The following is a 27,214-nucleotide window of genomic DNA, read 5'->3' on the forward strand; positions in this document are numbered from 1 at the left end:
CACAGTGTTGTTCAAGCACTTTTGCAGGACAAGTGATGGGTTAAACTTTGACGTTCCCTTTACATGCTGCACCATAGATGGGCAGCTCCTGGTTTAATTTCCTTCGATAACTCCCCACGGGCTGGCTCAGTGAAGCCAGAGGGAAGATAAAATTCCCCTGGGAAATTATAGGCAGATTTCCTGAAGCACAAGCTGAAAGACACATGACAAATGGAGTTAAACATGTACCAATACAGAGTGATTTCTGTGCTAATCCAGGCAAGACTCTGCCTCCAAGGTGTAATTCTTTGAACAAACAGTTAAAATCAACTGGTACATCGAGTATCCAGATCTATCTCAAGATCCTCCTACTCCAAATTCTGCAGGAAGGAAGAAAAACCTTATTTTTATAACAATGAATAAAAGAGTCACAAGACAACGAGTGAAGTGTCCAGGAAGTACCAAAGCACCCAAGTCTTTTTATTACAACATTTATTTCAGTATCGAAGGCACTTACAATGCAGAAAGAAAAAAAAACTGATAGGCACCAAAAGTGAAGTTAGAATTAAAAAGACAAAGAAACAGTTTACCAGACAAAAGGAGCACCCTTCCCTGTTAACAATACAGCACGTGGAAATGAAGCTATTCATGACTAACTTTTTAAACAGTTAGGGCTCTTTTTTTTTTTTTAATAGAAAAAAGATAAAGGCTGCTCTACTGTGAACTGAAGTTAAGAAAAGAAAAGAACCCCTCCACACACCTGCACAAGGATTTGGGAGTTGGTGGTGTTGACAAACATGGGGCTTTTCAGTTCCGGCACTGCAGGAGGTCCTGGTACATCTCGATGAGGTGAGCGGCCTCTCTCTGCCCGGAAAGCACAGCACCGTGGGTCGTGGAATAGTATTTCCTGTGAGTGGCCTCCCCTGAAAACATCACCTGCATGGGCTGGGGAGGAGGAGAAGAGCAGAACAACTCAGCAGCACTTACCGGAAAGCAGATGTGAGGCTAAAAGGAGATAAAACTTTCTGCGCTCTCCCATGTCCCCATGAGGTGACACAGAGGTTTGAGAGCTCTGGTTCTCAAACACCAAATGTGGTGCAGCATGGGAACAGGCAAGCACACGGTTGTCACCGTCACAGAATCATAGAACAGTTTAGGTTGAAGGGACCTTCCCAGCTCCCCCAGTGCCCCCCCTGCCATGAGCAGGGACATCTTCACCAGCTCAGGTTGCTCAGAGCCCCGTCCAGCCTGGCCTGGAATGTCTCCAGGGATGGTTCATCCACCACCTCTCTGGCCAACCTGGGCCAGGCTCTCACCACCCTCAGGGACAACAATTTCTTCCTCATGTCCAGCCTCAATCTCCCTCCTTTAGTTTAAAACCATCACCCTTGTCCTATCAAATGTCAAGCTCATCCTCATTGCTGTGCCTTCATGGAGCTGTTTGCAGGGCTGAGTCATCATCACAGAGCCAGACACCAGCTCTGATAACCTCAAACAAATGTACAGAAGTCGCTGAGCACCACAATTCTCCAACAATTCCTCTTATTGCTCCCTCATATTATACTTTAGCCTTTTGCGCATTAAGGATTTGTTTTTCTGGACAGCAATTTCAGAAGGAAAAATAACCGTCTTATCTGTGACCGTCCCTGTGCTGTGCACTGGGGAAGGCAAACTTCAAATCCTGGGGTCAGTTTTGGGCCTCTCACTCCAAGAAAGGCCTTGAGGTGCTGGAGCGAGTTGAGAGAAGGGAACGGAGCTGGTGAGGGGCTGGAGCACAAGTGTGATGGGAGCGGCTGAGGGACCTGGGGGGTTCAGCTGGAGAACAGGAGCTGAGGGGAGACCTTCTGATCTCTGAACTGCCTGAAAGGAGCTTGGAGCCAGGGGGGTCGGGCTCTGCTCCCCAGGAACAAGCGCCAGGAGCAGAGGAAACGGCCTCACGTTGCGCCAGGGGAGGTTGAGGTTGGATGTGGGGAACAATTTCTTCCCCAAAGGGCTGTGGGGCATTGGAACAGGCTGCCCAGGGCAGTGCTGGAGTCACCATCCCTGGAGGGCTGGACAGACGGACATGAGGTTCTCAGGGACATGGGTAGTGGTGGACTTGGCCATGTTAAGTTAATGGCTGGACCTGACAATCTTAAATGTCTTTTCCAAAATGATTCTATGATCCAAAACCCACAGGGTGAGACACAGTGTCTAATCTCTTACATCAATAGTTAGACGCCTACTGCCAACACAGAAAGATTTCCTAATATGCACCTCTGACACATGGACAAGGTGAAATCCCGGATATATTATTTGTCCAGATGGGGAAAGAATAAAAATGTGGAAAACACATTACTGGACACCCAACAAGAGATCGTCTCTTTCAACCTTCCCCCCCAAAAACCCTGCCCACCCTCATATTAGTTTTCTTGCCATAGAACCGATTTGGGCCATACTTACCGCAGTTTTGGAGCTTTCAGCATAAGGCAGTGGTTTAGCAAGTTTCTCTACATCAGCCCCGCTAGACCCAACTTGGGTGTAAGAGTAGGATCCACGGAAATGGGGATTGCTGCCCCAGGAGGACCGCAGGATCCGGCGAGGTTTCGGAATGTTTGGATTCCCTGGGTGGAAAGAAGGAGAAGACAAAACGTCAGACGGTGTCCAAGAGAAGACACGGCAATGCCTGTGCAAGGTGTGGGCTGGCACGAATTCAGCCTGATCTATTGAAAATACATCCTAGCAGAGCCCGCAGGCTACAGGGAAGAGGCCCTAAACTTGATCTATTTTTTATCACTAAGTATCTATATAAAGAAATAGCATCCCTTTTAATCTCAGCTGCAGTCTTCCATTTTGGGAAAGATCATTAAAATGTTTATGTTCCTAAAAAACTGGGGAGCCTCAGGGAACCCTGGTCACCCTCTGGTTGAAAATATGGAGCATCTCCTGGCCTCATTTGCCCCGGGGAACCTGGTGGTGATCAAGCATAGGACTGATCTCACATAATTTTAGGTATTTAATTGGGTGCTCAGTCTAAATTGGATGTTTAGGTAGTTGTGTGAGAGAAGTGTGGGTAAGGATGTCAGAGGGCAAACCCTAATTAAGTGGAGCCATAGGAAAATCTGTCAATAGTTCTCAAAACCTGTATTACTTGGTCCAACTGCTGACCAGTTGCCCCCAAAACGAACCTAAAATCCAATGGACCCGTTTTTTGGGATGCACATGCCATGGAAAGAAGGTTTTTGAGGCCAGAAGTAGGATTTTTAGATTGCTGTAGGATTTCCACAGCTAAGGGGATGTAGGGCCTAGAAGTGGGGGGCACTTGAGTGCACCAGTGGGGCCATCATCAGCCACTGTCCCCATCCCCAAGAGTACAGGAGCACAAGGGATCCAGGACTGTGGCCAAGGCAGCTGGTGGCACAAGAGCCTCAGGTAGAACTGAAGTAGGGAGGGTCATTCTTTGGAGACCCTCTTGCTAGGCTGGTTTGAGACCATCTCAGTGTCGTTGACCGGGATCTTGTTTCCCTCTTGTGGTCATATCTGGGCAAGAGAGGAACGGGGAGATGCGACATGGAAAATTGCAATGAAGATAAATTGTCTCTGCAGCAAAGCCAAAAGCCACCCTTGAGGAAACCTCACCTATCCAGGCAATGTTCAGCTACCTGGGTTGAGTCTAAGTCTTCTCCACTGAGAAGGTTACCAAGCACTGGAAGAGGCTGCCCAGGGCAGTGCTGGAGTCACCATCCCTGGAGGGGTTTAGAAGATGTGTAGATGTGGTGCTTATGGACACGGTTTAGTGGTGAACTCAGCCATGTGAGGTTTACGGTTCAATATGATGATCTTTAAGATTTCTAAGAGACTGTCAGCACAAGAAGGAAGAGTAATTTAGACATGTTCACATCTTGCACAGTTCCTGTACCTGCTTCAGACCCTGAAGTGCTTGAGAATGCTTAGGCTGCTATGAAGACGATCCAAATTCCCCCACTTTCTCCATCAAAGCTTAGAGAGGGAGACATGCAACTGCAAAGACTAGTTAGGCATTACTTCATTTAGTTCTACTAAACAGTTATTTAGTCGTACTTTTAATTCCTCAAAACCAGGAGCAGGTTACATCCCTGGTTCAGCTACGGCTTTTAGGAGTATCGTGTGTCAACCAGAACTATGAAATATGAGGCTGAAAGAGAGCAAAGGGCCCTGGATAGTTTGCCAGATCACACTTTCTAACAACATCCCAGATCAAAATATAGCACAGACTAGAAAACGAATATACCCTGCAAACAAAATACATCCTATGCCTCAATGTTGTTTCAGGAGTAACAATTTAGCATAACAAAGCCTCTAAAAAAAGCTCCTGTGAGAATCTTCAAAGCAGGAATGCCTGGGATGGAAGTGAAAAGCCCAAGGGAGGCCGAGAACAAGGAGCTCTCAGATGCGTCAAGGAAATAAGTTATCGTGTTTTATTTTTAAGGGCTGTGGGAAGGCCCAGGAGAACACACCATGAAAGCTGTTAGACAACAGGGCCAAAGCAGTCATCCACCACTTTGCACTACACAAAAACAATCACAAAATGGATTTTCAAACGAAACGAGTCTCTGCAGCGGGCTGGTGGTGCCTCTTCTGTAGCTGGTGCATGTTCTCTGGTTCCACTGTCAAGGTACGCACAAGATTTTCAATACAGGGGTCAAGTAAGGTGTTGATAAAAAGACGATTAACATCAGGAATACGCAGTGTTGCAAGCAATGAGATAAGGGCTTGTCAGCCTGCAGATAAGACCACAGATCTACTGAAAGACTGAAATTTGTTAACAAAAGGGTTTGTGGAGTCATCAGCCCAATCAACAATTGTATAAATCCATCAATATTTAATAGAGTGATTATTCAGACTGCTAAAAGCACCAGTTCTGTCTCTCTCTAGTGTTTCCCGTGGATGACCTTGCGCTGTGTACACAAGCAGGTGAACAGCAGCCTTCCCACCAGGGAATTCTTCGTGTAGTAACTTCATCACAAGAGAAACTGCAGCACAGCGACATGAAGCGTGTGGCCTCGGGCAGATGGCAGAGATTCATGCAGAGATGCCCAAGCCAGCTGCCAGCATGGAGTGGGGCTAAGGAGCCTGGGCTTGTGGATATTAGGAAATAATTCTTCCCCAAATGGCTGTCAGGCATTGGAACAGGCTGCCCAGGGCAGTGCTGGAGTCACCATCCCTGGAGGGGTTGAACAGACACGGAGATGAGGTTCTCAGGGACATGGGGCAGTGCCAGGGGTGGGTTAACGGCTGGACTTGGTGATCTTGAGGTCTCTTCCAACCAAAATGATTCTATGATTCTGTGAAAACACAGCTGTAGAGCTCCCAGAACCAAAGCCAATCTCCTTCCCCAGCAGCACGCTGTGTGGTGCAGAGGTACCAGCTCTCGTGAGCTCCTTTAAGGCTCTCCAGCACATCCGAGCATGTTGAAGCCCCCATCGCGGGGTCAATACTACTCGCCACCCTACTCCTAGATGGGTGAACACATGCCTTCGACTACACATAAAACTAACAATACAGATGTGGAAACTTCTAAGTATCTACTGTTCAAAAAGAGATTAAAAGGCTAATAAAGGACCTTCGCCTTCACTGAAATAGGACGGTATCTATCTTTATGCCACAGATTCCCATTTGTGAAGTTATGTTTGTCATCCCTGGAGACATCCCAGGCCAGGTTGGATGGGGCTCTGAGCAACCTGAGCTGGTGAAGATGTCCCTGCTCATGGCAGGGGTGGCACTGGGGGAGCTGGGAAGGTCCCTTCAACCCAAACCATTCTATGATTCTATGAACTCCATGTGCCTCAAACAACCCTGTTTTTATTCAGCTACTGCAGATTGATTGATTATGGAGCTGACTAGGAGACACAGGATTATCATGAAATCAACGCACAGATCTAAATGAAGACTCCCAAATTTAGTTGTCTACCTGAGAGCGGGGTATCTAAGATCCCATCAAGGCCAACAGAGAACTGTGGTACTACACACTCTTTAGTGTCTGCAGCCACAAGAGAGATATTGGAGCATCCCAGACATCCACAGGAGCTGGTAGATATGATGCAGAACCTAAAAGAGATCCATTCCCCTGTAGAGAAATAGCTGGAGGATGTGGAGGACAACTCAAGGCATCATCAGCTGCAGCTTGACACATCAGTGAGTCCTTCAGAAGGGAGCAGGTCTGCAATTCCTGCCTTCTGGCTTCCAACACTCCGAGCTGAGCCAACAAAGAAAGCAGAGCAAGACTTCTAATTGTCCCAAGGCATCCCATTTAATCAGATTTAGAGGACTCTGCTTTACAGCCATCCAGCTGTGAAGAGCAGCAGTTGTCAATGGTTCTTAGGTAAGAACAATCCTCGGAGCTTTGTACAGCAAAGCCAGATAATCCACAACACGAACCTGCATGTGAAATTTAAGGTCAGAGACAGATCATCTCCTCTCAGAGAGAAATTCTCAGTGTGAAATAACACCGAGTCTAAAAGAACGGATTTAACATAGGACTGATCTAAGACCCTCTGAAGCCAACGCAAAGGCTTCCATGAGTAACAGACTGGGAAAATACAGCTGAAGATGCAAACCCACTTGAATAATGCATTAATTCTTTAATAGAAGAATAAGAAATAAGAACATGGGGGGGCTTTATACTCAGAACATTAAAGCTACAAAAGGCAAAGTGAACATTATAAGGCTCATACTACCTAGTCTCATCACTGAATGTAAGTCTCTATACTCAGTAGAGAAAAGCTTCTACAACAGGTGTCACAGAGCACCAGGTGAGCTGTGGAAGATCTGAACTGCCTTCTGGGAGAGTCTTTGCACTGAGCCTACGAACTTCAGAAGACTAATTTCCCAACTCCGTTAGGTGACTTACATGAAGTTGGGTGGTGGGAAAAGCTTTAAAAGCTGGGTCAGGTCATGCTAACCGGACCAGAGCAGACCAGTCTTTCTCAGAAATGATCACAGTTAGAGAGAAGGCTGCTTTGGCCCCCCACAACCTGTCCTTAGCTGGTCTATCCCACTGTTGCACTCTCAAAGAACGGATTAGTGGAGAAGACGGTAGGTACATGGAGAGCTGAACATGCTTCTCTGTTTCAGCCCAGATTAGGCTTAAGGTCCTGCTACTTCTGTGAACCTGCGAGGGAAAACAGGGGAGCAAGACTAACAGGATAAACCCAGCTACCTTAGCGAGGCCACCCTGAAACAACTGTGAAACATTTTTCTACAAATTAACAAGATTTTGGGACAGAAAGTGCAACAGGTCACGTTGCATAATGTGTGCTGCAAGGACAAGTTTTCTTCTCACAGTTTTGAGCAGGTGCATAAAATGTTCCCTGCAAGGCAAGGTAAATTCAGTGTGAAGTTCTCCAGGGTTACATAAGCCAGGATTAGCAGAGGGCTGAGCTAGAGCTCGCACTGCTGAAGGGTCTGATGGGCAGTGACCAGGTGCAGTATCAGCTGGAACACCAACTGCAGCACATACCAATGACCCAGCGCCAACATATATCCACCCTGGGAGGAAGAGAGGAACATGCAACACATGTAAACAATAACAACAGCGTAAGAGCCCACGAAAGAAGAGGGAGAGTGTTCTCCCATCTGCCAAACTAAGACAGACCCAAAGAGCCAAATTCCTACTGAGAAATCAAAGTGTTTTAGAAAAAAAGAGGTCTTGCTGCAACAAAGACGGTTGTTTATATGCTCTGGGAGACGTCGGCACTGAAACAACTTGGCCTCAAAGAGAAGAGCCGCCTGCTATGACTGTGTAGGGCAGCAGCTGGCCTTTTGAGGTCAGGAGGAAAGAAGCTGTGTATGTACTGACGTTGTAACATAAGGAAGGGATACCCAACACCGGTGAAAACAAACGGCTCGGGAGGGAAAAGCTGCCCGGAGTCGAGCATTCAACAATTCATCCCACTTCTCCACAGGCTGCTGGGGAGCCACAGGTTCATCTTCCAACATCAACACAACAGGAACAAGCTGAAACGAGGTTTCAGTTTTGGTTGCTGCATTTGGGTTTCTGAATCCAGTGTCTACGCTAAGATTTCTGAAGAAAGCAGTAAAACCTATTACAAAGCCTCTTTTGACAGTAGCCAGTTATGCGGGCAGTCCTGAGCTTCACAGAATCCCAGCCTGGTTGGAGTTGACGGGACCTCTGGAGATCACCCAGTCCAACCCAACTGCTCACGCAGGGTCACCAGAGCAGATCACACAGGGTCGTGTCCAGGCGGGTTTGAATGTCTCAGAGAAGGAGACTCCACAGCCTCTCTGGGCAGCCTGGGCCAGGCTCTGGCACCTCAAACTGAAGAAGTTTCTCCTCATATTCAGACAGAATATGTGTTTCAGTCCTGTGTTTCAGTCTGTGACCGTTGCCCCTCACCCTGTCACTGGGCACCACTGAACAGAGTCTGGTCCATCCTCTGACACCCACCCTGGAGATACTGATCAGCATTGATGAGATCCCCTCTCAGCTTCTCTTCTCCAGGCTGAACAGCCCCAGCTCTCTCAGTCTCTCCTCATAAGAAAGATGTTCCAGGTCCCTCATCATCTTCATAGCCTGCCACTGTACTCCCTCCAGTAATTCCTTGTCCTTCTTAAAACCCTTTCTCTAGATCTCCATGTTGTTGGTAGAAAATAATTCGAAAGCACAAGGGAAAGCTACACTTCTGAAGGCAAATTTCTTTGGTTAATTGGAGGTTCACAGACAAGAGGTGAGGCTGGAAACCCACTGGGTGTTGAGATCTGGCTAATAAGCTATCAGATATAAACAGCTCAATCATGGGGCCTATCTCTAGAAGAGCATAAAATACACCTAATCTTGGAGGATGCTGCTATTATAATTGCTTGTAATTATGTATAAATCCAAAATCCTTATTTTGAGACTGTCAGGGAGTCAATCACTATTACTTTTAGTGTTACTACCTGACAGTTGCACAGGAGATCTCAAAGAACTCTGTAGATGCAAAAAGGCCTTTCCTTGGGACGGTGTGCAGGCTCTAGAGAAGTGACTGCAGACAAACTAAGGCTCAGCGTGTTCAAATATTGCTACTTTTGGTGGTTCCATAATGGATTTTCTCAGCAAAATACACAAAAGATCTGTCTCGCTACGACCCTTTAATGTGATGTGTGCTCAGTACATGTGAAATCTGTGAAGTCCAGGACGGTTTAGGTGAGGCACCCAGAAAATGGAAATTCTCAAGATCCCTTGGAAATTCAAGCCAATGAGATTTCCACATTGCCTCAAGTTGAGTGGAAGTCAGGGATGAGATTCAATCACCCCATCAAGTTCAACTCCCCTGGCTCTAAAAGAGCTTTCCACAGCTAAGATCAGTCCCCAGGAGCACTGAGCTCCAGCTGCTAAAGAGTTATTTGTGATTAAATAAAGCAGAGGATGTGGAATCCTCAAGCACTTCTACCCACCACTTCCTGAGCCCGTTATCAGTGTCTCTGTACAAATAGCTTTCAGGCACACCCAAGCAGGAGGTACAGGCACAGCCCATTCAAAAGGACGTAAAATGCCAAAGAACTAAAAATTACTTTAGTGCATTTCCTTCCTAGCAGTTATTCCACGCCCCAGCCCCGCTCTCCCTCTCTTCACCACTCACCAAAGGAACCAGAGCATGGCTGACCTGTAAATTTACGTAGCATCTCGGTACAGGTTTCCGCCACGGTTTCATCATCGCACTTCTCCATAATCAAAGCCTCTTCTCCACAGATCCAGCCGCTCAGGACGTGGCCGTACCTCTCCGGTGGGTAGAGCACGTCAAAACTGCAGATCTTCTTGTACCACAGCTCCTCGGGGTAAGTCAAGCTCTCACTCTCTGCCTCATCTTCCCAGACAAACTGGATGCTGTTGCACTCGGAGCTCCAGAAAGGCTCTTCGAACTCCAGGAAAATCTTGTCAGTCGTATTGATCCCTAGTTTCTCAATGGCCATCACCTTGTCCTCGGGCAAGCGAGGATGAAACAGGGTCTCGTGGCGTTTCTTCAAGACTCCCAGGGACACAGTCACGATGACGTGGTCGGCTGGGATGAACTCACAGTCTTCACACTCCACGAAGACATCGGAGCCCTTGTCCTCCTCGGGGAGGTCACTGTTGTGGTCAGCCACCCTCTCGATCTCCTTGCTGACCGACTGGTTCCAGTGGATGCACTTGACCGGCTTGCGAAGCTGGATGACAGACTCGGGAATGGAGCGGGCCAAAATCTCCACGATTTTAATGAAACCGCAAGGGATGATGTGATGAGCCCCAGGGATTTCGGTCCATTCCCCAAATTCACTGAGCGAGACTTCATCCATGCTGTGGGAGCTGCTCTCACAACTCTCTACCTAAGGAAAAGAAACACAAAAGCAACGTCGCCACAGAGCAATTCATTTTGCCACAGAACAACATTGCAAGGGCACAGAGGAGCTGCGCAAGCTGGGAGTCCTGAATCCCACTCTTAATCCACATTATTTTTGCTAGTAAAGAAGCCTTTAGCCACAGGATCTAACAAAAATCAATCCTTGGCCTTCCCGCCAACCGGAGAAGCCACTATGTCATGGTAAAAAGCTGCATCAGCTTGGGTTGTATTGGCCACGGTTGCATCATCCAGAGTTCAGAGATGATGTCTTTGCTTCTGCGTGACTCTGAGTCACAGTTCTGACAGTTTTCTGTCATTTAAAAGCCATTTTACTTGCCAGGGACTGGCTGCTCGGTGCTCCTGCAACAGAAGCTGGAGCTATGTTAATCAGATGCTCTTTCCAATGTTAATAGATGTTCCCATGAGGAGCCAGGAGAAACTTTTGGCAGCAGTTTCTGCCGCCTGGAGCTTACAACGTGCTGTCAAACAGTCAGCAATCAGCAAGCGAACAACCTGCCAGAGGTGAGAGGAACCTACGCAGAAGGAACCGGAGGAGACAGAAAAGGGAAATGCCAAGCCTGCGTCTGATTCATTTGATGTGATTATCAAAGCTCTAGATTCGAAACCTGCTGGTTAATGTTTGCAGGATTATCAGGTGTAACTGTAGCTTCCAGCAATCCTGGAACAAAGGCAGGATGTTCAGCCTTGTGATAAGTTTCTAATGATAATACTGATGCAGGGGACACAGTGATCTTAAAATCTTCAAATCACCAGAGTCACAATGATTCGCATGCTGTAATTCTTTAAGCACTTTAGGCAAAGGGAACATTATGATTCCTTGCCTCACCCTTTTGGTCAGTTTTCCAGCTCTTTACACACTGTAATGACATGTCTGGAAACCTGGCAAGCCTTGACCTCCCCTGTGGAGCATCCCGGTGCAGGGCAATAATCTCTGTGCCGGGCTAAGATATCAAGCAAACAAGTCAAAGTTGCACTAAGTAGTTCACAAACAGGTGTTTGCTCCTTCCTGGTCATTGCCCGGTGACTCCAGTGAAGACGGAGCAAGGACAGGCCCAGGTCACCAGCAGCTAGGTCTTGAAGAAGACCTGTCCTCTGAGTGTGCTGTGGTTCCAACCCACCCGATGGCTCCAACACCCACCCACGGTCAGTTCTGCTGGCCCACGATACCAACTCTGCACCTACACTTTGCCTGAGACAGCCGGTAATCCCCGCTCTCTCAGCAACAACCCTGATCTAATAGTCTCAAGCATCAGAAGCTTTGTTGTTCTCAGGTATTTACACATGAGAAGGGATTTGCAAGGGCTGCGGAAAAGTCTCTGGCTGCAGCAACCTGTAGCAACCACAGAAGTAATCAAGAAAACCAGAGGTATATCAAACAACTAACATTGTCTACGTGGGTGATGTTATATGGATAACACAATAAATGATGAGTCTTTATGTGGCAGCTGTGGAGACACCCTGTGCTACAAACTCCAGGCTTAGGACACGGAGATATCAGAACAGTGCCCAGGATGCCTTAGTTCAAATCTCAGCTTTATCACAGACCTCCTGTGAGACTCTCTGGGGTTTTATTTCTCTTTGTTTGAGCTTCCCACCTGTAACTAGTGAATACTACACACTTACCCACATCACAAAGCACTACTTGCGTCCCCTGCTTCATTTCATAAGACTTTATAAGTCATTATAATTGAAATAGGAACAACTGTTACACTTTACTTGAGGAATGCTTGATGCAGCATTAAGTCCTCATCCCACAAAGATCTCATTTAGGCCAAGGCATCAAGGAGATAAAAAGGACTTAGGGAAGCCATGAGGAAAGATGATCAGGACATGATTTATACAATCTACCTCTGATTTTATTGCTTTACCTTCAAAACGCTTTCCAGAGATTTCTTCAGCAAATTACTAGTATCAAAGTTGCATTTCTTCTGGTTTCTGAGATGTGGACAGAGGCAGAAGAGGGTAAAAGATACTCAGGTGGGACCACAGGGTCCCAGGTGTAAGGCACAAAACAAGACATAACTAAAAGAAGCTGATGACAGAGTAGCTTCAGGTGGTAAGAAAATGTTAAAACACACCAGAAAATTTAACAGGACCTAGGATGTCCCCTTCTAATTAGAAAGATGGAAGTTTAAAGTAAGGAGAGGAAAAGAAAAGTAATAAAGGCATTATTTCTTGCAGCCCACTCTTCAGATATGCCCTACAAGGAAGAGCTGGTGATATGAACACAAACTGCCCCAGCTGAAAGACACCACAGAAACCAATTCCCCAGTGATGTGCAAGGCTTAGCCAGGTCTCTGAGGTTCAAGATTTGTCTGTTGTTAGCCAAAACAAACAAATGACAACATGTGCACACACCTTTAGGTACTGCTGGATCATGGCCAGTTTCAGCCTCTTGACGGTCTCTGTGTCATCCGGATCAGCCTTGACGCGTTTGCGCACGACGTCCCGTGTGAAGACGCCCACACTGTTCTGGCTCTCAGCGTTGACTGGTTTACCTCGTTGGAAGAACTCCTGAGTCAGGTTATAGACCTGCAAGAGACAGGACAGAAAGATGGACAACGTGATTCACAGCTGAATCCCAAGCCCCAAGTGGGATGCTTTTTCCTCCATCCAAAACCAGCACATTTATCGTGCACTTTGCTCAACCCCTGAGGGTGGTGAAAGCCTGGCCCAGGTTGGCCAGAGAGGTGGTGGATGAACCATCCCTGGAGACATCCCAGGCCAGGCTGGACGGGGCTCTGAGCAACCTGAACTGGTGAAGATGTCCCTGCTCATGGCAGGGGGCTGAACTAGGTCCCCATTAAAGTCCCATTCCCACCCAAACTACTCTCTGATTCTACGATTCTACTCACCTGGAATGGTCTAGTTACTATTAAGTCATTAAGTTACTATTAAGTAATTTATTTAATTTGAGCATGTCCATTCTATCACTTGCAGAAGACCAAGTGAGGCAGTCCTGCCATTTTCAGGAGCTACAGCCTGTTGTTCAACCAGCTGTTGAGATCCTACAGCTGGATCGGTAAGTGCAGAGCACAGAACTTTTCTGCACAACACGTTTGGGTTTGCTACGTGTAATTTCTGGCTCTGCTGAGCATTGTCACAGCCTGACTCGGTCCCGGTCTCCATCCATAATCTACTGGGACTGAACTCAAGAAGTAGAACCGATGTGTTTCATGGCATCTGATGAGAAATCACTGGCTCTTCTCCCACCTTAGTGTGTTTCAGGTGCAAGCCCACATTGCAGGGCACATACATTTGGCTGCTCTAACCCAGAACCAGCCCTTTCGCCCTCTCTGTTATTGAGCAATAATGCCCAGGACTCCACTAGTTGGGCTAATTCAGTTTCATATTGATTTTTTCTGTTGTCCCCTGAAAAACAGGGAGCAACCAACACAGGCTTAGCAAACATATTTTGTACGTGCATGTTTTACTGGCTGAGCACAAGATAAGTACAGAACCATAAGAAAAAAAGACATCCCCAGTCATCCTCCAGTAGGACCCACAAGAAAAATCTCTTTCTAACAAATTGTTCTTCTTCAAACAAGATCGTCCTGACCTTATTTTTTAACTCCACTTTTCCAGTGTACAATATACTGAAAAGCAAGAAAACAACCATCCACCTTGGCCATCTGCTGGTGGGTGTCCGGAGAAATCCGTATTTCTGTCTGTAATATTGCAGGAGAGCCTGCAGTTGAACCACAGCGTTTCATTTCCATGGAAAAACTCAGAGGAATCTTTTAACACAGGAAAGCTTTTAAAAGATGCCTCCCAGAAATGCAGCTCATCCCATTCATGACTTGTTTGGCCCGAATGAGTCACCCTCTCATTTTTATCATGCCACAGGCGTGCTCAGTACCCTTAAAATTAGAGAGGCAAGATCCTTGCTTGGTGAGTTTTTTGGGTCAAAGATGGATTGATTACAATTCACGATCCTTCTTTGCAGACAGATTATTTGGACACACTGAGAAGTTCAACTCCAAAGTAAATGTTTGGTAGGAAGTGACAGAACTGTGGCAGCCTTTCCTTCAAAGGCTCCTGCAGCTTCTCTTTCTCTGCTGATATCACAGAATCCCAGAATGTCAGGGGTTGAAGGGACCTGGAAAGCTCATCCAGTGCAATCCCCCCATGGAGCAGGAACACCCAGATGAGGTTACACAGGAAGGTGTCCAGGCGGGTTGGAATGTCTACAGAGAAGGAGAATCCACAACCCCCCTGGGCAGCCTGGGCCAGGCTCTGCCACCCTCACCAGGAACAAGTTTCTTCTCAAATTTAAGTGGAACCTCCTGTGTTCCAGTTTGAACCCATTACCCCTTGTCCTACCATTGGTTGTCACTGAGAAGAACCTGGCTTCATCCTCCTGACACTCACCCTTTATATATCTGTAAACATGAATGAGGTCACCCCTCAGTGTCCTCTTGTCCAGCTCCAGAGCCCCAGCTCCCTCAGCCTTTCCTCACACGGGAGATGCTCCACTTCCTTCAGCATCTTGGTGGCTGCGCTGGACTCTCTCCAGCAGTTCCCTGTCCTGCTGGAACTGAGGGGCCACAGCTGGACACAATATTCCAGGTGTGGTCTCCCCAGGGCAGAGCAGAGGGGCAGGAGAACCTCTCTGACCTACTGACCACCCCCTTCTAACCCACCCCAGGTCCCATTGGCTTCCTGGCCACAAGGGCCCAGTGCTGGCTCATGGTCACCCTGCTGTCCCCAGGACCCCCAGCTCCCTTTCCCCTACGCTGCTCTCTAATAGGTCATTCCCCAACTTACACTGGAACCTGGGGTTGTTCCTACCCAGATACAAGACTCTACACTTGCCCTTGTTATATTTCATTAAATTTTTCCCCGCAAAGGAAATCTTTTCTCCTCTGTCCCCAATGTCAAAAGCCCTTTGGCAGGTTCAACATCCCACGGTTCTCAGGTCCACCGATTTCTGAGGCCCAAACCTCTTCCAGCAAGTCCAAGCTGTGGAGACCTTGCGTCAGCACAACACAGCTCAGCTTTCATAAGCCGATTGCACATTATAAGCAGATAACGCGTTCACAAGACAAGCAGAGCTGCGTTAAAACCCAGCTACCATTTGGCCAAAGGGATGAGCGAGCCATGGGTGTGTTTTTATTAACCTTTACATTCTTCATTGCCCAACAGAGAAAAGAGAAGGCGCAGTGGTCTGTGCTGTAAACACCAAGTCTTTCCTATGTATGTCAATCTCATCAGAGAGCAGGTCAGTATAACAGCATCAACATTTAGTATTTTCCCAGAATCCCTGTTATTTCCTTGCTTTTCTCTTCTTGGGGGTGCTGAACCAGTCAGTAAAGAACAGAAGGCAAAGCTGTTGTAGGCAAGAAGCAACAGCAAGCCCTGCATTAAGACGCTATCATAAGAGTCAAAAAGTTGCTCATAATGTGTTCCTAAAGTTACACACAAAACAAACAAACAAAAATGTATAAGAAACTATGGAAAAGATTCACTAGAAGTCCTATTTAATGTACATTGCACTGTCTGGAATTGGAGTTACTTTGGGTTTGCTCCCTCAGGTGGGAAACTGCTCATAATAACAGAAAGCGTCTTCATGCTTATGTGACCACCTCTGAAATCACTGGGAAAAGGTGTTTGAGATTTATAAACACATCTTCCTTCGATCATTTCATCATGATGTGATGACAGAAGGGTTCTTCAGAGAGCTCAAGTGGTCTTAATTACTAAGAGCCTAGTGAAAAGCAGCATCAAGAACCACCTGAAAGATGCTACTGATGTTCCAGTTAACCCTACAAAATACCCTTGCATCCGAACTGAGAGCACCATGCCTGTCAGCAAAGAGCTGCACCATAAGCAGTCTTTTCTACTCACATCCCACCACGATCCCCTCCTCATTTCTCACTCTAAAGCTCCTCTGGGTTCGGGTAGAACAATGGGCCTGGAATCCCATCTGCAAGAACTATCAGCAGAAGCAAAAGACACAGAACATCTCAAGCGACTGCAGATTTCCATCCCCAGTTCTGAGAGTTTACATCCAACCTTGCAGGGAAATGGGTCTGAAGGTCAGAAATTAAAAGGAGTTAATCGAATGGCCATAATCCTAAAATAATGGCTTCGCTTCGGCTTGTATCTTCTGTCTTGTTTCTGACCAGCATTCCACATCTGGGGTCTCTGCAGGGAACGTGGGTCCCACCAGGGATGTCCTCTCTGTCACCCACAGGTCACCTACACGTGTTCATGACATACGTGCTCCTCCACCACGGGAAGAGGCTGTTTCTTAGGAAGAACAAATCTAAATAAAGAAGTTTCTCAGCGCCGAAGGAGGTCAGGAAAGCACATCCCCATCCCCGCTCCTTCCTGTCAGCGCCGCTGACAACCCGTCGCATTGTCTTTTTTCTCACTTGGCTTAAAAACTGCGGTGATTTAATCCCCGGTCAGTAAAAAAAAAACCCTGATGGAGATATGTCCCTGCTGTTCCCAGGCCAGACATCTGTGGGTGCAATAGAGGGACAGGGAGGGAATGGTGACTCTTGGTGGCCCTTTGGTCCTGCTTTCTACAATAACTGGAGTTTTAATTGAAGATGGCGTGAAGCCCAGCACAGGGTGGGGGTGAGAAGGGTGGAAAAGTTGGACATTCTTCAGCTGCATCCCTCCCCCAGAAGCTGTGCAGAACACAGGAGAAAGCTGACAGATAACAAGGCCGTTAATTAGCTGATTGTTAAAGGGAGGGTTCCTGCTAAGCAGGTCTTTGGGGACCACATCCTTACTGAAAAGCCTAAGTGACTTATTCTAAATCGGGATAGCTGATGGACTGTGAAACTCTCAGATGGACTGTGAAATTCTTGGGTGGGATTTTTCACCTGCATTTAACTTGTCCAGCTCAACACCATCCTCCCACCCTTCACAAAAACCTGAGAGATGGCATTAAATACATGTTTGGAGAGAGAAATGAGAACTGAGCAGGGACAGAAAAGCAACTCTGAGATGAGTTGTCCCTATTCACATTTTCCCAAAAGTCACTGATACTGCAGTCATTGCTGTCAGAGGTCACACTCCTGCCCCTTGTCTTTGAAAGTCACATAGATGTGGTGTAAGTAGAGGCCAAAATCCACCCCCAAGCCCCAGGATTTCCCCATAAATCATTCAATCATAGAATGGTTTGGGTTGAAGGGACCTTCCAACCTCACCAAGTCCAAGCCCCACATCTTCACCAGCTCAGGTTGCTCAGAGCCTCGTCCAGCCTGGCCTGGGATGTCTCCAGGGATGGTTCATCCATCACCTCTCTGGCCAACCTGGGAGGTCCTTGGAAGGTCCCTTCCAAACCCAAACTATTATATGATCCACTGATTCTACAATCCTAGAAGTGGAGAGGAAGGTGAGAAGATCATGAATAGATGGCATGGCCCTCACACCATAGGGAACCTACCAGCGCCGGTGCCCCTTTGAGAGACTGACCAAATGGAGTGACGATGACCCTAAGCAGCCTCACACAGTACAAGGTCTAAGAAGAATAAGAACCAACAGTGGCTGGAGAGCTGTCCTGCCCACAGCTCGATGCCCTTTCTCATGGTGCATTGCTTGGCAATCATAGAATGGTTGGGGTTGGAAGAGACCTCTGGAGATCATCTAGTCCAACCCATGTACTAAAGCAGGTTCACCTAGAGTAGGTGAACAATGTGGGCTTGGAAATCGAGGTAGCTATTCTGCAGGACTGGAGAACTTTCTTGCAGGTATTGGTCTTTTCTATTGTTCTCATGGAGAAGGAATAGGGTCACCTTGCTCACAAGCTCCTGATAGATCTTGACTGAATTGGATGCAGTGCAACAGCTTCTCAGTTAAAACAGCCTCTCCTAAGGACCTTTCTGCTACAGGAATGAAGAGTTGAGCAGTCCTACTGCTGGCTCTCTCGTAACCAAATAAAGGTTTCTGCAAGGCATTCCTACAGCCATTAAAAATTCAGGCTACTGCAAACAAAAAGAAGCAAAACTTGTATTGAAGTAGAAGAAACCGGCCAAAAAAAGATTGGATAAGTGCCCGGAAAAAGCGTAAGGACTTTCCAAATGAGCTAACGAGGCAAAGCTCTGGAGGTACTCGGGTGCTTAGCCTTTCACATCAGGAAAATTCAGCTTGCCTTGCTAGGCTGCAGCTCCGAGACTCCACAGACCCAAGTGAAATGCCAGGGAGACCCTCTGCACTTGCTTCCATTCAAATGTGGTGTCCAGATGAGAAGATACCTGGGGCTGGAGGATGGGAAAGCAGAGCTGAAGGCACATGCTGGAGCTCGAGCCCACGGCAGCAGCTGCAGCGACGTGAGGGCATGGGAAGCAAGCCATGAAACTGTGATGGATTTAGCCCCGTTCATTCAGGACATTTTCCACTGCTCATGCCAGTGCTCCATCCCTGATTAGGCTTTGCATCCATCATTGCAGCTGCTGGTTGGTTTGGGCTTTTTGTTTTGTTTTTCAAATCAGAACACGGTGCGTCACGGGCTTTACTATCTCAGCCTCTTCTAAAGTGGAAAATGTGGCCTGAGAGATGAGATGACGTAGAATCATAGAATAGTTTGTGTTGGAAGGGACCTTCAAAGGTCATCTAGTCCATTGCTAACAGCAGGTTGCCCCAAGATTTTGAGAAGAATCTGGGAGCTGCAATGAGGCAAGTGAGGAGCCTGAGCTCAGGTGATCTGTAAAATGGCTTTTGATCCTGGACAACTTCAAGATGTTCTTAACAAAACCTCTCAAAAAACCTGACTCATCAAACAAACCAACCAATCAAAAAACCCCCACAAAGATGAGAAACTGAAGACCAAATTCCTACTGTTCCTCCCGAGCACTCATTTCATCACCAGTTAAAATAAGGACGTATTGGACAGCCATGATAATAAAAAGATGGAATGAGCTATAGTGAAAATAAGCGAACAAAATCCACACACTAAATGCACCAGGTTGACCCAGCACACGTAAACAGAAACATTTTCTGCACTTTATACCAAAGGGAAAGGTCCCCAAAGCCACACAGCACATGCATTTCATCCAGTCTTTTTTAACTGGAGATTTTCAGATTGGGTAGTTCACCTTCATTCCCATTTTTCCCAAGCAGCACAGGGAAGAACCCCCAGTCAAGTGTCTGAAATCACTAAAGACCATCTGACCGACCCCCCAAAAAGCTGGGACAACAAAACCGTGAGCTGCCCTGGCAAGAAATTCCAGCACATTTTGAAAGAAGAGGGAGAAAGCAGCAATTAGAGGTTGGCTGACGTCCTTTTCTGGCTTTAGCCATCCCTTACATATTTTTTAATCACAGGGAGTAGCTGGAGACACTTTTACAATCCATAAATGTGGAAGCCACTTCTGTCTCCTAGTGATAAAGATATCCTGTGGCAACGATAAGCTAATTACGTGTTGCGTAAAGGAGATTAACTTTTAATGTGGCGTTGTCTCATGTCGCTGGCTGCCCCCCTTTCTCTGGCTTTGAAATAAAGGGGATATTTAGCAAATTCATCGTCTCCAAAACGCTGGCACCTTGTTATAGACTTTATCTTATCGGCTGTATCTCAAAGCTAAGTAGCTCTCATCTTTGTATTCTCATTTCAGAGCATGCCTGAGATGCCCTCCCTTTGCTGGAGAGTTTCCCCATCATCTTTGAGATAGGATGACCAGGGTTGGCGATGCTCCCTTTCCATCAATAATGTTGCTTACTACAGAATTTTCCCTTCCTCCCTCTGTCTTATCTTAATTTTGCTCCGCACACATCTCACCTGTATATTTTCCTGGTTCCATTTTCAAGTCGCTAATACGAAATAGTCATTCCGATGCACTAACTCCACCCGCGTTTGTCGCAGAAGAATTCCCTCCCTGCCACGGGTTGCTAAACTCCTTCCATAATGGGGTTCATCTGAAATTACTACCCCTCTCTAAAACGATTTTGTGCCATCCCATCACAGGTTCCAGTTCAGAGCCCATCACAGGTTCCAGTTCAGAGCCCCAGGACAGTGTTAAAAGCCCCTCCAAGCAAATGTTTGGGATACTCCACATTCAGTTCTGGATAATTCATGGGCTACAGTGACTTTTGTCCCGGTGGCTTTCTCTATGCTCAGGGACATATTTTTCAACATAAAATATGCAAGAGTAACCTGAATCTAGTGTGTGTTTAGTCAAGAGTCAAATCCTGGTGACGTTCACTGTCAGATGAAAATCCGAAGGTTTCAGGCATGGCTAAAGCCCAATGAAAATAACATTTGGTTCTGGCTTATACAACCCACTGAGAGGTCAAATTACCTGGAGGACTAATCATTCTGCATTGACCCCCCCTAAGTGTATTTCATAAGTGACATACAAAAGAATATGAGGAATAATTATAACTAACTCTGGCAAATCTCCTCCTTTCACTTGACTCTGCCTAAGGCCAAATCTTCCTGCTGAATGCTACATAACTAATCCCAATCTTTCACAGGTCTTCAACACATAAATCATTAAGAAACCTCTTTTCCCTCTGGAATAAACACCAGGACGACAGCGGCAGTGCCAAGTTACATGAAAATAAATTGGGCCCTTTTTATCTAAGAGTCTAACAATTGCTTCTCTAGCAGAGGTTCGTCTTTCCACTAAACCACTAAACGTCTTCCAGGCTTCTATTTAGTACTTTTAGGTTCTGCATATGTAGTTCCCTGGGGGTTTTTTTGTTTGCTTGGGGTTTTTTTTGGTGTGGGTTTGGTTTGGTTTTTCGTTTGTTTGTTTGATTTGGTTGTTTGCATTTGGCTGGTTTGGTTTGGTTTCTTTCCTCTTTGGTTCTTCTATCACATACCAAGGTTCTCACCTACACTAACTGAAGAGAATATCACTGACCACTGAACAAAAGCAGCTAAAATAAACTTAAACTGAAGTCTGTGCTGGTCTGAATCTACTAGAAAATATGTTCCTTTCCTTCTGATACAAGAAAACTTGCAATTCCTATGATGCTGCTCCAACTTTTGCACACTACACAGCACACTAAGGTATTTATAACATCAATAAAATGTCACAGAGCTACAATATTTAGCTGGTTGTTGCTAAGGTTTTGCATTCTACTTTGTTTAGTAATCTGATCCCTCCTTTATTCTTTTAATTAAGTAGCAACTTTCTAAAGCAAATGACTGGATCTCCTCAGCAATAGTTGCTGGAAGTGATTAAATTGATGACAAATGTGGAAAGATTGTTGTCCCTAACAACAGTGAGTTAATCCCACATCAGGGACAAATGTGAGCAGATAAGAGCAAACTAATAGTTGATTTTTTGCAAAGAAACTGAATACATTACCGGTTTTCTATCTTTGTCCAGTTTCTGGAACATTATAACTGTCAAGGGGTCCCAATGTTCCAGGCAAACCTGAAAAAACAGCTGAACACCCACCTCGTTGTATAAATCACTGAATTCTTCAACCACATCTTTCGGGATCCTTTGCCCGTTGTTGGTGAGGTGATAGGCCACCCCATTCTTGGAGTAAAGACTGATCCGTCCAACACTTCTCTCGCCATCAGTGGTTTCTTCAAGTAAACCATTGTCTTCTGCTAGATGATAGACTGGGTTTCCATGTGAACCATGAATCCACGTAGCTCCCAGTTCAAAAGTGGCGTGCCCTGCAGGGGAGTAAACCGAGAAAACCAGTTATCCAAGCCCATTTTCCTGCAAGCTTGTCACACTCGGCCTTAAATCAAAGGTAGATGTGTAAAAGGAAAACAATTACCCAATGACAACAATTACTCAATGACAACGATGACAATGACAATGTGAAGAGAAGCTGCCAAATTCATGTATACTGTGATTAAGTTATAAAAGACGTACCCATTGTTAACCAATTGACATGGTCAATGCTTTTAACCACCTGCAAAACGAGGGGATATTTTTCAAGTTTTAGATCCTTCTGCATGACAAGAGGGACAGAAGATGAAGCGACACATTGTTTAGAAGCAGAGTGCTTAGTTTATAGATTAATTAGTAGATATATTGTAAGTAAGAAACTAAACAATTATAACTAACGTCATCAATTATTTCTTAGTATAGATGTATGGCAAAATTTTCAAAAATTGTAATGCATATGTAATAATTATGTGAATATACACAATGCAGGAGCATCCAGTCATTGCAGCACTTATGGAGGATGATCCCCAGTGTTCCCCAGCGCCGATAAAACAAAGAATGCCGCTTAACAGTATAATTGACTCTGCTTATTTCATCAGTTAAGTGAGTTCTCCCTGTTAGACAAGGGCAATACCGGTGTTCTTCAAACCAGTCCTTCCAGATTGAAGTTGAAATAGCGCTGGAACCATGGGATGTTTCCAATAAAGTTACATCCCAGCGACACACCTCTAATACTTAAGGCAAAATTCCCAATATTTGAGGTTCCCAGTTCTTATGGTTGTTTCCAACTGCTTTGTTCTTGCTACTTGGCTTTTTTAAAGCATCTTCTCTAAGCCTGAACTCAAGAACACGACCAGAAAACAGAGAAGCCATGAAGAGGGTGTGGGAAGGAAAAGAGCTGTAAGAAGCCACAGATACTATTGCAAAAAGGACATATAAGGACACATATCAATATTAAAGTCATAGGGAGTAAATAGAGTACCTAAAGACTTCAAATATCCACTGCATTTGAGAGGAGGGGATGGACACCCAGCAGGGAAACACAGCAAAAAATGCATCACCCTGGGATGGCAACATACAGAATATTGTTCTGTGATTAAAAATGCAACTTATTTCCAAATACACCTCAGATTAACTGCAATATAATGCACTTCCATCTCCCATATGAGTAAATAGGCTATATTTTATTATTGATGCCTTTAAAAACTATTTTAAAAGATGCCCTGTTAGATTAAACACCAAATGTGTTTAGTCTCGATCTATACACCTGCAAAACAAAGGGTTTGTTCAGCCCCACTGTCTCCCTTCTCTATAACTAACAGGGTTTGCACCAGGGCTCTGACCCCCAATAAACCAGTCATCATACACTGTTGAACATGTAAATATATGTTCAGATAGTTTAATGGGTGAAAGCTCCAAGAAATGCTGAGAAACCACCTCCAAGGGAAGCCCCATGTATCCTGTTTTTCAAGCAACCCCCTTGTCATTAAGGAGCACGTTGATTGTCCTTCAAAATATACGTTACAGGACCCCAGAGCACTAAATTCCTATGTGTAGCTAAAAACAAAGCGTGTGTAGCATCAGGCTACAAACATGTGAATATTTAGGGCTCCACAAGCTCCAACGCAGTCCCAGAGCACCCGGCCTGGCAGGAATGATGGCTCATAAATATTGAGTGTGGCCATCATCTCGTTAATGCAATCACCTCGTTAACACGATCCTCCCATGCCAGACGGCAGCAGGAATACACACACTAATAATCCTCCTCCATAGAGCTCTTATTTACACGGCACCTGATCTTTGGTGCTCGGTAACAATTGTGATGTGTTCCAGGTTCTTCTGTTTTTAGAAACTGTGTGGAATATAATCAGATACCAACCAATTAAAAATAGTCATTCTTGCCTGTAATGCTTAGAAACTCACTATCATCACTACCAAGCAGATGTCAGTTGTTACCTAGCGAAAGTTACACGACAAATCATTTAAAAGTGTAAAATTAAATAACATATTTTTAAACAGAGATAACTAATTTACAAGATTTCAGTTTCACAAACAAAACACCCAATGCAACAAAACACAGGAATAAAAATCTGCTTGCCATTCTGTGAATATAATTCCTGAGACACAAGCACCAGGCGAAAGAGGTCTATACACAACAATATACCGCACCAGCAATTTCCCAAAGGAGTGCACAGATTGCATATCAAACCTTCTGAATACACTCGGGAACTTTCCTTCACAGCCCTGACTATTCCCTGGGCATCTTGTAATGAAATATCTGCAGTGGACATGGATCTTCTAGATCGCGCACAAGAAACAACACAACCCATAAGCACAAAAACTCTCCCTCACCTGTGCTAGAAATGATGAACCCAATCCTTGAATATCCAAATTATTCCCCCGTCCTGAGCAGCAAAGTACTTTATGCAAGCGTGTTGTCCCCCGCAAGACCCAGGGGGGCTCAGTGAGAGTGGAAATATCAGGATATAAACCCTGAGAAGGTGCCACCTTAGCTCTGCAGAAGATTTAAATCAGATCTTTAGTCAAGTGTGCAGACAGGGGAGCGGACAGAGAAGTTTAACATTTAGATGCCAGGCACATTAAAGTGGCTGTGTATTTAAAAAACCCCCAAAGAACCACTTCTGTAACAGTTTTCTGCAAGCTTAGGCCAGTTCTGAGAAATGAGCAGGTCTTGCAAGCCCTAGGTACAATCTTACTGCTTCAGGGACTGCAGAAGGGAAAAATACAGCCCAGGACCACGTTGTCCTTTTCCTTTAATACCAGGGAATGAGGAGGCTCTGAGTAGGTGCCGCTTCTGCAGATTTCACCACCCAGAGCTCCAGAATCCTTTGGCTAAATGGCACGTATATCTACAAAGCACACAAGGGGCCAGAACAGAAACCCACCTTGGGAAAGAACTGCAGTCCGTAGCCACGCGGTGTAACCTTGATGGCTTGCAGAAGATATGAAAAGGCAGTTTATGGTTTTAAGAAAGGTATTAAAAGATCCAGACTTTGGATTCCAGGCCCCTGCTCTGCAAGTAACAAATGACAAACTGCAAGATCTCCACCAGACTGAGCTCCCGTCTCATGTTAGTTAAGAAGTGTTAACGATTCCCAGCAAAGATATGAATAACCAGTGGTGTCCAAAGGTGAGAGAAGTGGTCTCAATAGTAGTACCACAAAACCATTTCGCAGGTGTACTGAAAACATTACCTATTGCTCCCTGAAGCTTTCAGGTCTTTAACACTTCCCTCCTCTCGCAGACACGTTCCAGGATATTTTTAATACAGCCTATTGCGAGCAAAGGACACACTTCCCATTCTAAACTCTATGCCAAGTCACAGCAGAATGCAAAGTGCCCTATTCAAACCCTGGAGATTAGATTTCTCCGGCTGCCTTTTCATTCATTTCCCTTCTGAAAGTTCATAGGATGCTGCTGTTTATTTACTGTGGTGAATTTATCGAGTAAAATACACTAAATGATGTCAGCACCTGACAAATAGAAAGAAAAGAGGGCAGCAAGAGGCCAGAGTTAATAAGTAGAGAGTGGGATCAGAGAAGAGAACTAGTTAATTGAAATCAGGAAGGCAATTTGGTAAAATGAGGAGCTTTTTGCCTCCTATGGAGGAGACACAGGCAATGCCCTTCTCCAGACCAGGGAGGGTTTGGTTGACTGCTGTGCTGCAAAAGGTAACGTTTGTTCCACTCGTTTTTCATGTAGGGATTTTACAAGCCCTGCCAATTGACACGGGATTAAAATACCCAGTGTCCGCACCTTTGTGACACGCTGAGAAAAGAAGCCACGGAGGTAGGAAAGCTGCAAATCAGGATGAAAGGAGACATTGAAGAGGATTTTTTCCAGCAGCCTGATTCATGGTGGGTAGTGCCCTACACAGTCAATTAGTTCTAGGGAAATGAATGAGGCTGTTTGTGAAATGGAATTGCATAGAGCTCACTCCTGTGCAAGCGATGTGAGTCACAGAAATGGCCGTTCACCAGCCAGGAGATTTACCGACTGCTCCTAGTCCAGAGTCAAGCTTGAAAACATCGGTGGAAAGTGTCTCAATACAGTTATTTCATCACACAATGCTTTGTTACACAGAGCTCTTCCTGGATGAGTGAAAACAGCCATTAAGGTATTGATTTTATAGAAACATGGGTTTGGAGCAGCCCTCCCTCAGAAGAGACGCACAAAACAATTCAGATTCACCCACCCACCCTGAAACATGATGGCAACGTTCCTGACAACATCACACCGCCAACAACCTTTTCGCACACGCGAATTGACCGCAAAAGCACGTTTACAAGCTCAAATTAACCTAATGGCAGCACAAAGCCTTGCTAGCTGTATTCTACTCCCCGAAAGGCCGTTTCTTACCGAGTTTCACGCTCTGCACGCGGCCTCCGATGCGGTCGGTCGCCTCAAGGACAGTTACATCCGTGAACCCGCTTTCCAAGAGCGCTTTGGCTGCCGACAGGCCTGCGAGCCCAGCACCGATAATCACTATTCGAGGCTGTCGTTTTCTCCGTAGGCCACTACTAAGAGGATCATCCGTGCTGTCTGCAGATATTTCACAACTTTGCATGCCGTCCAAGCTCTCCTTCTAAGGAACCTACGGAAAAAAGGCAAAGAAGAGCGTTCAGGGAACTCAGCTCAACTCTGCAGTTGGAAATCCTAAAGGAAATCTATAAAATTAAAAAGTCCAGCAGGGAAGAAAGAAAACTCGTGCGCTAAACCCAGCCTTCAAAACGGGATGCAGAGGAAGGAAAACTGAGGTCAAATTGGGATGCAACAACTTTTTGGCCTAGAGCACCAGTGCTGGAAACTCCAGAAATCTCCACCCTCTTGTACCATGTAGACTATTTCCAGCGAAGTCAAAGGATTTTCAAAGCCCCATCTCTTTACATAACCTCCAAAAGTGGCAATTTTGTGGCAAAGACTTTAAAAAAAAAGAAAAGAAAAAAGAAAACCACACGCCAAGTGCCGACAAGCTGCACAACACAGCAACGCAGATTCACTTTGCCTCTGTGGCAACCACAAAGCATAAGCTTGAGATTATATAACTACGGAAGTAGGTAAAGAGGATTTAGCTCGAAGATCAGATATCAAACCAATCATTACAGAAACAGTACAGTCGGAACAATGGTTTCAACGGATGAAAGCCAACGAGGGCCAGCTCAAAATCCACAGCCGCAGGATGCAGAGCCAGCACTGTCCTGCCACATCGCGATCAGCCTCTGTCTTTGATGCGAGAGGTTTAAACCCACGCTAGTCCTGACTAGT

The 27,214-nt window shown here is 45.7% G+C and overlaps 1 protein-coding gene across 1 annotated transcript; it reads right to left on the bottom strand.

Moving 5' to 3' along the window:
• Positions 1 to 786: 786 nt before the first annotated feature.
• Positions 787 to 27,214, bottom strand: SMOX (spermine oxidase; the record flags this gene model as incomplete). The annotated part of the gene is made up of 6 exons (XM_080343965.1): positions 26,309 to 27,214; positions 21,701 to 21,927; positions 12,696 to 12,869; positions 9,603 to 10,302; positions 2,422 to 2,582; positions 787 to 924 (listed from the first exon to the last, which is right to left on the bottom strand). Exons 1-6 carry the CDS (start codon positions 26,514 to 26,516, stop codon positions 787 to 789), a joined length of 1,608 nt encoding a protein of 535 aa, XP_080200091.1. The 5' UTR covers positions 26,517 to 27,214.

Source organism: Nesoenas mayeri (genome assembly GCF_963082525.1).
Source record: "Nesoenas mayeri genome assembly, chromosome: 4".
NCBI classification, from domain to species: Eukaryota; Metazoa; Chordata; class Aves; order Columbiformes; family Columbidae; genus Nesoenas; species Nesoenas mayeri.